Genomic DNA, 12,837 nt, shown 5'->3' with positions numbered 1-12,837 from the left:
AGTCCAAAGGGACTCTCAAGAGTCTTCTCCAATACCGCAGTTCAAAAGCATCAATTCTTCGGTGCTCAGCTTTCTTCACAGTCCAACTCTCACATCCATACATGACCACTGGAAAAACCACAGCCTTGACTAGATGGACCTTTGTTGGCAAAGTAATGTCTCTGCTTTTTAATATGCTATCTAGGTTGGTCATAACTTTCCTTCCAAAGAGTAAGCGTCTTTTAATTTCATGGCTTCAGTCACCATCTGCAGTGACTTTGGAGCCCCCAAAAATAAAGTCTGACACTGTTTCCACTGTTTCCCCATCTATTTCCCATGAGGTGATGGGACCAGATGCCATGATCTTTGTTTTCTGGATGTTGAGCTTTAAGCCAACTTTTTCACACTCCTCTTTCACTTTCATCAAGAGGCTTTTTAGTTCCTCTTCACTTTCTGCCATAAGGGTGGTGTCATCTGCATATCTGAGGTTATTGATATTTCTCCCAGCAATCTTGATTCCAGCTTGTGCTTCTTCCAGCCCAGCGTTTCTCATGATGTACTCTGTGTATAAGTTAAATAAGCACAGTGACAATATACAGCCTTGACGTACTCCTTTTCCTATTTGGAACCAGTCTGTTGTTCCATGTCCACTTCTAAGTGTTGCCTCCTGACCTGCATATAGGTTTCTCAAGAGGCATGTCAGGTGGTCTGGTATTCCCATCTCTTTCAGAATTTTCCACAGTTTATTGTGATCCACAGTCAAAGGCTTTGGCATAGTCAATAAAGCAGAAATAGATATTTTTCTGGAAAATTGATGCAAATATAATTGCGGTTTCACACCGTGAATTTTAAATCATCATACCTGGGGTCAAGCCCATCTTTATTATTTAAAATAGGAACCATTATAATCAACACATTTTTGCCAACAAGAAATAAGTTTGTTTATCCCTGTAGTATTGAAATCAATACTTAGGGATTTGATGAACTCTTGGAAAGCATTTCCTGCCTTCTGCTGGCTCTGGAAGCATTTTCCCTGCAAAAAGTTGTCGAGATGGTTGAGAAGTGGTAGTCGGTTGATGAGAGGTCAGGTGAATATGGTGGATGATGCAAAACTTCATAGCCCATTTGTTCAGCTTTTGAAGCGTTGGTTGTGTGATGTGCAGTCAGGTGTTGTCAAGGAGAACTGGGCCCTTTCTGTTGATCAATGCCAGCTGCAAGTGTTGCAGCTTTTGGTGCATCTCATTGATTTGATGAACATACTTCTCAGATGTGTTGGTTTGGCTGGGAGTCACAAAGCTGTAGTGGATCAGACGGACAACAGACCACCAATCAGTGACCGTAACCTTTTTTGGGTGCAAGTTTGGCTTTGGGAAGTGCTTTGAAGCTTCTTCTTGGTCCAGCCACTGAACTGGTCATCACTGGTTCTCATATAAAATCCACTTTTTGTCACATATCACAATCTGATAGAGAATAAGAGAAGAACCTAATGTAGAAAAAGAGAAGATGACCCTTCAAAACGATGATTTTTTTTCATTATTGGTCAGCTCATGATGCACCCACTTCTCGAGCATTTCACCTTTCAAATTTGCTTCAAATGCTGAGCAACTATAGAATGGCTGATGTTCAGTTCTTGGGCAACTTCTCATGTAGTTGTAAGCCTCTCAATTGGTTATTCTCAACTTTCCATGGGCAGCCACTATGTTTATCTTCAGGCTTTTATCTAGTCTGCAAAACTTCTTCAACCACCACTGCACTGTACATTTGTAAGCAGCTCCTGGGCCAAATGTGTTGTTGTGAGTTGTCTCTGCAAACTTGAGTAGGAGAATCTCTTGAATTTGCTTTTTCTCTAACATCATTTCCATAGTTGAAGTAAATAAAAACAACAGGTCAGCCAAAAACATAAAGCAATAAATGTGCATTAAAATGATGTACAGCACAATCATACTTAAGAATGTATTCCAATATCAAATGGAAAATTTAAACAACGCAAAAACCGCAATTGCATTTGCACCAACCTAGTAGTAATTGACATTTTAGCGAAATTACAGGGTTTTAAAGCAGCAGGTGCTGTGGAGATTTGATACAAACATCCCAGGTAAGGAAACTAAAGTCCACAAAGGTAAAATGATTGCTTATTACACTTAGTTTTGGTCCCAGACCCAGACCCCAGGTCTTATGAATCGGTTGCAGCTGTCTCTGTGCCGCAGTTTTTGCTCTACAGCTGAAGATCATGTTGGATTATCTTTAGTTCTATCAACTCTGCTTTCTCCACAGTCGGAGTGTTTAAATGGGATAGATCTAATTCAGATCAAGTTGCCTTCAGCCTCCTAGGTTCTTTCTTTTGTTTTCAGTCTTTTATTATCAGACTGGTGAGCTTCTGATTTATTTAAAAGACGCACTCGGAGTAACATCAAGGAGGAAGGTCGACACCCACTCAAACGCAATGGCTAGGGACACAGGACCGAAACACACCCAGCCCCAGCTGTAAAAAGGTGAAGACTACCCACCGTCAGGTCCAGCGTCCGAGGGCCACGTGCAGGAGGAGGGGCCGCCTTCTGGTTGGCGTCCGGAGGAGCTCCGTCCCTCCAATCAGCGCAGGCCCCGCGGTGGAGAGGGGGCGCGCCCTGCAGGGGAGGGCGGGGCCAGAGACCTGTCCATCACCGAATCCGCGGGTGGCAGCACCTACCCCACCAAGGCACCTAGGCGAGACAGGGCGGGAGCGGGAAGGCCGCAGCGAGGGGGGAGGCGGGGCCAGGCCGGTGGGAGCCAATCCGCCGGGCGGCGCCAGGGGGCGGGGGCGGGGTCACCGCGCGCGACCCAAACACACGGGTTCGGGCGCACCCTGGGGCCGCGCTGCTCCTCCGCCTTCCGGTGCGAGGGCCGCAGTACCTCCTTCCCTTCTGAGCACCCCCACCTCGTGGTCCAGACCCTACCCACCCCCCCCGCCCCTCCTTCTCTGGGGGAGCGCGGTGACGGTTGCCGGGAAGCGCGCGCTGCCCCTCCCTCTCCTCCTGCGTCCTCTCCTCCCGCGCCACCCGTTTTTCCTCCTTCTCAGTTAATAACAGCTGGGTGGCTGGGGGAGGAGGGAAGGTGGCCCCAGCGGAGTCTGGGCGGGCACCTCCCACTCACCCGCGAGCCGCCGTGGGAGCAGGAGGATGGCGGCGGTAGCGGCGGCCGCCCGGGAGGAGGCGGTGCCGAGGGCCCGGGCGCAGAGCGCAGCGGCGGCGGCAGAGAGCGGCAGCGGCCCGTCGCGGCGCACCAGAACCGAAAGCAGCGGCAGCCGCGCAGCCACCTGAGCCGCCCCTCCCGCCGGAGCCAGCGATCGGCGTCCGCGGGAGCCGGGACCTCCTTCCTCTCCGTCTCTCCTCGTCTCCCGCGTCCCCAGACAGGCCGTCGATCTCGCTCGTCACCCCTTAGAAGAGCGCGGCGGGCGCCGACCGCCCCCTGGGGCGCCGGGAGGCGGCCCTGGACGTGCGGGCTTCTTTCTGCGCCGGCCTCCGCGCCTCGGCCCTGCCCTCTCGCTCCCGCGCTCGCTCCCGCCCTCCCGGCGCTCCGGGCACTGTGCGCGGGCCCGGCCCGGGGCAGGGCGGACATGGGCGCTAAGCAGAGCGGGCCGGCCGCTGCTAACGGCCGCACCCGCGCGTACTCGGGCTCAGATTTACCTTCCAGCAGCAGCAGCAGCGGAGGGGCCAACGGGACCGCGGGCGGCGGGGCGCGAGCCGCAGCCGCTGGGAGGTTTCCGGCTCAGGTGCCCAGCGCGCACCAGCCCAGCGCCTCCGGCGGCGCCGCGGCGGCCTCGGCGGCCCCGCGCAGCCGCTCCCTCGGCGGGGCCGTGGGGACCGTGGCGTCGGGGGCCCGGGCGGCGCAGTCAACCTTCAGCATCCCCAACAGCAGCAGCGGCCCGTACGGCTCGCAGGACTCGGTTCACAGCAGCCCGGAGGACGGCGGCAGCAGCGGCGGCAGGGACCGGCCGGCGAGCGGGGGTCCCGGAGGGCCGCGCCTGGTGATCGGCTCCTTACCAGCTCACCTCTCGCCGCACATGTTTGGAGGTACGGCCCTTTCCCTCTCTGCCTCCCGCAGGCGGCACGTGGGCCGCGGCTGCGCTTATTTTTACCCTTCTCCTTTTCTCCTTCAGCCCGAGCGCCGGGGGTTCGCCGTGCGGCCGGGCCGGGTCACCCTCTTTGGGGTGGGAGGGAAAGAGAGAGGGAGAGAGCGCCTCTTAACCCCTGCAGCGCCGCTACCGCGGGACCCCAGTGTTTGGTTTTTGAACACCGCGTGCACCCTCACCTCTTCGTGGCTTTCTCGTACAGAAAGCCCTTGTTTGCTCCCGGAGGTGAAGGGAGCAAATATTGTTTTAAAAACAAACGCAATAGCTAGTGTTTGTGGTTTTTAGTAGCAGGAAGTCGGGACCCGTTGCTAAATGTAGTTGTATCTGGTGACTCGAGTGGTGAGCGGTTTTTAAAGGCCAAAAGTCAGAGTCTCAAATGAACAGATGAGTGTTTGAAAAAGGAGAGAGTTATCGCTTTTGGAGTAACTTACTGTAGAGCTGTAATTCTCATGTCTTGTGTCAGTAGTCCCACCTACTGTGTATGCTTTAATTGAGTGAATGTGTTAATAAAAAGTATATTTTTAACCTCAGTAAACTGCTTTAGATAATGATTAATGTGAGTTCTGCTTAATTTGGACAGAACATTAAAAAATTGAGAACTGTTTCTTAAGGAAAGAAACCAATAATCATTACAACTCTGCCTACAAGATGCAGTAAAAGCCCAGGTGTTTTTGAAAAGCAGTGCTCTCTAGGGTTCAAGAAAGACCTTGTGAAAAATGGAAATTTTAGTAGCAAAACGGTATGTCTTTTTGGATTGATAGAAACGGGGGAGGGGTACCCCTGATCTGAGGAAAGCAAATTCGACTTCTTCAGTTGTGTTTTATGGTTTCTACTTTGCTTCAGAACAGTTAATGGTAAATGAATTAAGACACTCCCTTCTCAGTTCATGAAGAGTAGCAGTTAAATCTGGTTAGAGATGCAGACAATAGAAGATAAACATTTCCATATCATTGCTTTCTTTATACATCATGGTATTACCTACAGTTACAGTTGAGCACAGGTGAATAGTGAAAACACCATTTTCTCTATTTCTCTGCTTCCTTTACTCATGTTTATAAATGTGAGAAATTTGAGCAGGCAGTTGGTAAAGTGAAATGTTCAATAATGTAATTGCTCTGATGTTCTGTACTATCAATATTCACATTCGTACAAATTAAAAATGGAGGGGACGTGTTTAGTTTTCCCCCCATCTTTTTAATACCGCTTTGCATATTCAAAATATAAAACAACTCTTTAATCACCTTTATTTTAATTACTTGTTATAAAATGATTTTTTCTTTGTAACTAAAAATACTGATTTTTCTTAAGGGGCCCTTAAAACATTTCTTTTTGAGAAAAAGAACTAGTGCTGACTGTACTGTGATTTGTGATTCATAACTAACACAGCTGAAGGTCCTGTAGTACCACACTGAAGAATAACAAGACAGTTTCTTAAGAACGGGAGATTAGTGGCAAGAATAAAGGCTAAGCTGGTCCTAAAAAAATGTATTTATCTTAAGATTAAAATTTGCATGTAGTTATGTCTAACAGCTTGCTAAAGAAAGGGAATAGGGAAAGGCTTATCAGATTAGTAACTTCTTTGGTATACTGATGGCTTAACTTTTTTTAAAGGACTGTTTTTTTCTTTTAAAAAAGTTTATCTGTATGGGTTTAAAGTGTTTCATCTGGGGGTGGGGGCAAATATTTGACACCTGTGCTATTAATTCTTAGTGAAATAGCAGGTGGAGAAGATCTAGTTGCTGAAAGTTGGATTAAGTAAAGCATTTATCTTTTTTCTTCTCTGAGTTCTTAGATTTGTACACGTTAGCCGTTTTTAGTATTGTAGGGGTTAGCATGATTGGGGCCTAAGTGGAAGCACAGTGACACTGAGAACTGTGGCAGTGTTTCCTAACCAAGTCTCTGTAGAGAATGGAGCCCCAATGGCTTAAAAGTATCTGTTGTGTGCAGTTAGTTAACTATTCTCTTGTGCGTTTGGAATGTTTCTAGCCATGTATCATTCTTAGGAAATTTGAGAAAACAGTCACTGGGATAATTTTGTGTTTGGTAGTTCAGATGAGGGACTCTAGTTGAGAAAACTTGGAAGAGAATCAGAGAAATTACCTGTTCTTTCTAAATGACACGAACAGATCAAAGTGCCAGTACCGTAAATCCTACTTAAGACTGGGAGATGGAATACACTTCTTTCTAACTGATGGAAAAGCATCTTTCTAGCAGCGTTTGCTTTAATGAGATTTTTTACCTGTATTTCAGTAGTTGGGCTCATTAGGGAAACTTAATAGAACCCTGTTTGTCATCATCCTGAGATTTAGAGAACCAAATGATAAATCTTATTTTAAAAAAAAAATTTTTAAACTCTTTATTGAGTTTGTTACATATTGCTTCTATTTTACATTTAAAATTTTTGGCCCCAAGGCATGTGGGATCTTAACTCCCTGACCAGGAATCGAACCTGCACCCGCCACATTGGAAGGCAAAGTCATAATGTCTGGATTGCCAGGGAAGTCCGTGAATCTAAAACTGGACTTCATTATTACTCCATGTTGACTTAATTTTTTAGTAGTTTATTCAGTTAGAAATTGTGCAGATGTTTGGGCAAATAAAAAGGAACTCCATCTGAAAGTTGAGAGAAGGATTATTTCTAAATTAGTGGAAAGTTATTTCTGTAATTTTATAAAACTTTAATCGATGTTTGTATTGTTACTGTTTCCTAATAGGAAAATACGGTACTAATCAGATACAAAATTATCTTTCCCTTATGGAAAAGGAAAATCTAAACAATATCACTTAAAAAAAATTTAGACGTCTGGTAAGGTGAATTGTTAACTAGTTCCATCGTAATGAATTACCAAATTAAATGAGGTTTTCTGTGTTGGTTTTATGTTTTGCTCTCTTTGGGACATGTATTTTGGCTATATTCGCTCTTATTCTCTCTAGAGAAAGAGAAGAGAGGTACTTAATTTATATTTCAGTTTACAGAATTTTCCTAGAATTTCTTAGAACTGAGTTGTATATCAGAGTATGATTATAAAACATACAGGAATTTTTAGATCAAGTAGGTTTCTTTTTTTATTATTTTCAGAGTGCTGAGTTTAACAAAAGTTTTACAGTGAACAAAAGCCTTTTTTTGTTTAATCACCTTTGTTTAAAAACAGGTCTTTAAGGGAATAGTCTAATATTGAAGACTTGATGGTATCTTAGGATTTTCCTGGCTTTAGTGTATGTCTGCATTTTTTTTCACTACAAGTTGTTAATGTTTGTAACATCAATTATGATGGATGGTAAAATAGTGTTTAATGATCTAGCAAGGATATCAAAGGTAAATTGGACTATAAAATTATGCCAGTCAGTGGAGATCATTTCTAGAGAAATCATGTGGGGTCCTCTTGTATCTCTGAGTCTGGAAGTGAGACAGAGAGATGAATTAATCTAGACTATTTATTGATGGTACTGGGTTGCTTTTGGTCACCTCCTAATTGATTGGTTTAAGTTTGGGTTTGTGATTGTAATTCAGGTGCCTCCTGTTACTTAGGAACAATTGCTTCCTTTTATTGAAGAAGTTTGTTATTGCTTAAAACTGAGTATGTTAAAATTTGTAGTTCTAGGCCAACTTCTCAGTCAGGCAATGGCACCCCACTCCAGTACTCTTGCCTGGAAAATCCCATGGAAGGAGGAGCCTGGTAGGCTGCAGTCCGTGGGGTCGATAAGAGTCAGACACGACTGAGCGACTTCACTTTTACTTTTCATGTTCCTGCATTGGAGAAGGAAATGGCAACCCACTCCAGTGTTCTTGCCTGGAGAATCTCAGGGACGGGGGAGCCTGGTGGGCTGCCGTCTGTGGGGTCGCACAGAGTCGGACACGACTGAAGTGACTTAGCAGCAGCAGGCCAACTTCTCAATCTTCGGGACGGATGTGGGTTTTAAGGTGTTAGATTATCTGTATTAATTAACTGTTGAATTATGCTCAGTCACTGTTACTTACCAGTATTTAGTACCAGAATGTTTGAGTTGGGGATATTGTGATTAATCTCCTTTCTATTCCTGACTGTTCTTTTATTCAGTTGAAAACTTACAGGGTGGTAGAAGAGAAATGTCTGCTTCAGAAAAATGACTAATTAACCACCATCCTGTCACCCATCTCCTCCCGCATCCACCCCCCAGAAATCAAGAACTCTTGTGGTTAATTTTTCTCATTTGTAATCTCACATAATCCTTAAACACTCGATACTTTGTTATGCTAAAGTATGTGCTCCCTCATGAAAGTTTCTGCTTTGGGAATATTTTAAGTTTTCTTGCCTGCAGGATGGAGCAGGTGCCGAAGTGGGGAGTGGTTTGTGTTGCAGTGGGCACCATCTGATAAGAGAGCAGCTGCCTGACCTAAGTACTTTTGATGCTTTGCTGACTGCAAAGCCAGTACATGCTCCGTTGTTTTACTAACAGGTAGTGTCTCCAGCGGAGAAGGCAATGGCACCCCACTCCAGTACTCTTGCCTAGAAAATCCCAGGGGCGGAGGAGCCTGATAGGCTGCTGTCCATGGGGTCACGAAGAGTTGGACATGACTGAGCAACTTCACTCTCACTCTTCACTTTCATGCACTGGAGAGGGAAATGGCAACCCACTCCAGTGTTCTTGCCTGGAGAATCCCAGGGACGGGGGAGCCTGCTGGGCTGCCGTCTACGGGGTCGCACAGAGTCGGACGCGACTGAAGTGACTTAGCAGCAGCAGCAGTGTCTCCAGCAAGTCCCCCAGTCCTCTCCAATTGGATTACTTTGCCTGAAAACCACTTATTTATTTTCTTTATCAATACCACTAATTAGTTGTGGGTTTTTATAAGAATTGTGTTAAGATTATACTTACTATGTATTCTGGGTATCTGCACAATTGGGTATATTAGTAAATAGATTAAAAAAGAAGTATAGGAACTGCTATATGTAGCAAAATACTTCCTAATTAATTTTACTTATATGTATATACTGACTGGTGTTACTAATGAATTAAATTGTTCTCCACTTATTGAAGTGTTTAGAAATTGGAGCAAACATGCCCTTTGTATGAACAGAGTTCAGAAATAGCTTAGGTTATGGTTGTATTCAGTTGCAGGTAGTTTTCTATGCTGCTTATTAAATACTACAATTCATTTCTTCATGGTTATTAAGCTGTTGGCAGCTTGCTTCTTCAAAGCCAGCAAAGGAGAGACTCGCAAGATGGGCCGGTGCTACACTCTCATGTAAAATATGTACACGTAATGACACTCAGCCCATGGTCCTTGCTGCGTTCCATTGGTTATAAACAAGTCACAGGGCCTGCTTATACTCAAGGGGGAGGGAATGACAGAAAGGTGTAAGTATCAGGAGGCAGGAATCATGTGTGCCCACACTGATGATAGACTTAGGTTAACCAGCTAAACATGCAACTGTTCTAACCATATTTTTGAATTTACTGTTTACTTTGAAGAAGTTATAATAGTGTAGATGCCAAGTATGCTTTAATAAATGTGAATTGAGCCCTTTCTAGGGGCTGGCCATTGTAGTTGTCAGGGTTACAACTGGTTATACACTTGAGTTCTCTAAGATAGAACTGATAGAGTTGGGAACTGGGGTGTGTGGTGATGTCATTAACCAATATTAAAAATAAAGAAGAAAATAATAAGTTATAGGAAATGATAATGAGTCCTTTTAGGCTTGTTAAATTTTTAGGATTTCTATCTAGAAGCATCTTTTAAGCATTTGGAAATATGTCTCCAATTTAGGACATTACAAAAAAAAATTGAGAAATTGTCAATTTGCATATTATAAATGAAGCTGAACAGTGGTTAATATTACTGAGGGATGGATACAAATTGAGGCACAAGCATAGGATTTTGGGGAGCAAGAATTTTAAGAGACAGGCAGTGCAGGAGGCCAGTGATTACAATTAAAGCACAAAGAAAAGTTGTTTAAAATGTTTTTATTATTAAAATAATATATGTTCATTAGAGAAAGCTATAATGTGGAAAATACAGAAAGGCACATATAAGAAATTGCAAATCACTTGTAATATCACCATGGGAAATAACCAGAATAAAATGTTGATGGCTATTTTTCTCATATATATGTTTTAGATGGGAAATTTGGAGGTCATTCTTATATATTCTTTTGATTTTTAAATCTTTTGGATGTTCTAATAGAAGATTTTAAGGCTACAAATTTCCCCCCAAGAATTGCTTTAGCTGAATGCCACAATTTTTGAAGTGTTTTGTTAACATTCAGTTAAAAATATTATCTAATTTCCCTTGTGATTTCCTTTTTGATGCATTGGTTACATATTCTTTGATAAAATGCTCTTTCTACTTAATCAGTTTCTTCTGTCATGTTAAAATTTTTTATAGCATTATTTTTAATGATTGCCCAGTATTCCAGAGCTCATTCAATAAATATTTGATGAAGACCTACTTTGCCTTGCACTGTCCTAAGGATATAGAAGTGGAGAAATGTCCGCACTGTCATAGGCGTTATATTATGCTTGGGGGAGACAGTAAACAAACAAGTAAAATATCAATATACAGTGTTTCAGAGGGTTTTGAATGTGATGCAGAAAAACTGGAGTGGAAAGGTAGAGATCGTGGGGTATAGACTTGTTTTTATTTTAAATAGGGTTTTAGGAATAACTTCTCTGATAAGGTGACATTCAAGCAGAAACTGAAGAAACAAGCCATGAAGAATCTCTAGGTGAGTAGCAAACGCAGGGAGAAAGTGAAGTGAAGTCGCTCAGTCGTGTCCAACTCTTCGACCTCGTAGACTAGCCTACCAGGCTCCTCCGTCCATGGGATTTTCCAGGCAAGAGTACTGGAGTGGGTTGCCATTTCCTTCTCCAGAGGATCTTCCCGACCCAGGGATCGAACTCGGGTCTCCTGCATTGTAGGCAGACTCTTTACCATCTGAGCCACCAGGGAAGCCCTGGTGAAGGAACAGTAACTAGAAAGGTACTTAGGTGTGATTGTAATGAACATACCCGGTGTGTTCTGGGAGTAGTTACGACACCAGTGTAGTTGGAGTGCAAGGGGTTGTAGATAAGGACTGGGATGGGGCATGAACTGCCTTATAACCATTGATGTGGTTTTTAGAGTTTTGTTTTAGAGAGAGATGGGGAGACATTGCAGAGTTTTTTTGAGGAGGAGATTGACATAACCCGACTTAGGCTTTTAAAAGATTGCTCTGGGCACCATGCAGGAGTAGACCCTAGAGAGCAAGAGTCAAGCAAAGGTGCAAAACCCTTGGCAAGAGATAAACGTCTTGGACAGAGTCGTGGCACTAAAGTTGGTGAAGTTGGTGAAGAGTTGGTAGACTCTGGATATCTAGCTGTTTGAAAGTGGAGTCAACTAGATAAGATGTAGAGGATTTATATTCAGCCAACCCTTGAATGTCATGGGGGTTTGGGGTGCAGATGCTCTGGGCAGTCCAGTTTAATTTGTAGCCCTTCTCTGAAATAGCCATTCCTCTGTATCCATGGTTAGGAATGGAGGACTCAACCAAACTGAAGATGGTGTGTTGTCATTGTTCAGTCGCTAAGTCATGTCCGACTCTTCCACCCAGTAGAATGCACTTGCAGGGTTCCTTTGTCCTTCTCTAACTCTTGGGAGTTTGCTAGAATTCATGGTGTACTGGAGAATTTACTATTGAAAAAAGTCCATGTATTTGACCTTCACAGTTATAATTTGTATTGTTCAAGGGTCAACTGTAGTTTGTCTGAAGTTTGGTTCTTTCAAATTATTAGGAAAAGTCCTACAATAGCTCACAGACTCAAAGGACCAAGTTCAGGAACCAGCATCAGTGGAGCTGAAATTGAGAAATTCTGTATGTGCATACATACTTCAGTTGCGTCTGACTCTTGTGACCCCATGGACTGCAGCATGCCAGGCCCCCATGTCCATCACCACCTCCCAGAGTTTACTCAAACTCATGTCCATTGAGTTGGTGATGCCATCCAACCATCTCATCATCTGTCGTCCCCTTCTCCTTCTGCCTTCAATCTTTCCCAGCATCAGAGTGTTTTCAAATGAGTCAGCTCTTCGCATCAGGTGACCAAAGTATTGGAGTTTCAGCTTCAGCATCAGTCCTTCCAATGAATATTCAGGACTGATTTCCTTTAGGATGGACTGGTTAGATCTCCTTGCAGTCCAAGGTACTCTCAAAACACCTTGGAAGAGTCGTCTTCTCCAACACCACAGTTCAAAAGCATCAGTTCTTCAGCGCCCAGCTGTCTTTATAGTCCAGCTCTCACATCCGTACATGACTACTGGAAAAACCATAGCTTTGACTAGACAGACCTTTGTTGGCAAAGTAATGTCTCTGCTGTTTAATATGCTGTCTAGGTTGGTCATAACTTTTCCTCCAGGGAGCAAGCGTCTTTTAATTTCATGGCTGCAGTCACCATTTGCAGTGATTTTGGAGCACCCCAAAATAGTTTGTCACTGTTTCCATTGTTTCCCCATCTATTTGCCATGAAGTGATGGGACCAGATGCCATGATGTTAATTTTCTGGATGTTGAGTTTTAAGCCAACCTTTTCAGTCTCCTCTCTCACTTTCATCAAGAGGCTGTTTAGTTCTTCTTTGCTTTCTGCCATAAGGGTGGTGTCATCTGGATATCTGAGGTTATTGGTATTTCTCCTGGCAGTTGTGATTCCAGCTTGTGCTTCATCCAGCCCAGCGTTTCTCATGATGTACTCTGCATGCACACCCCCACACCCTAGTTTTCATTTTGCTTGTTACCTAGT

At 44.1% G+C, this 12,837-nt stretch overlaps 2 protein-coding genes across 3 annotated transcripts in view; one reads left to right on the top strand and one right to left on the bottom strand.

Moving 5' to 3' along the window:
• Positions 1-823: 823 nt before the first annotated feature.
• Positions 824-3,573, bottom strand: LOC133246184 (uncharacterized). The gene is made up of 3 exons (XM_061414229.1): positions 3,109-3,573; positions 2,487-2,603; positions 824-1,823 (listed from the first exon to the last, which is right to left on the bottom strand). Exons 1-3 carry the CDS (start codon positions 3,571-3,573, stop codon positions 1,641-1,643), a joined length of 765 nt encoding a protein of 254 aa, XP_061270213.1. The 3' UTR covers positions 824-1,640.
• ZNRF2 (zinc and ring finger 2) overlaps positions 3,572-12,837 on the top strand; it is a 93,429-nt gene continuing 84,163 nt past the window's right edge. For both annotated transcript variants that reach the window (XM_061414227.1, XM_061414228.1), the window contains exon 1: positions 3,572-4,028. In XM_061414227.1, the coding sequence (XP_061270211.1) occupies positions 3,572-4,028 (457 nt within the window). The remainder of the gene's footprint in view (positions 4,029-12,837) is intronic.

This window comes from Bos javanicus, chromosome 4 (assembly GCF_032452875.1).
Source record: "Bos javanicus breed banteng chromosome 4, ARS-OSU_banteng_1.0, whole genome shotgun sequence".
NCBI lineage: Eukaryota > Metazoa > Chordata > Mammalia > Artiodactyla > Bovidae > Bos > Bos javanicus.
This window is presented reverse-complemented; position numbering and strand designations above follow the sequence as displayed.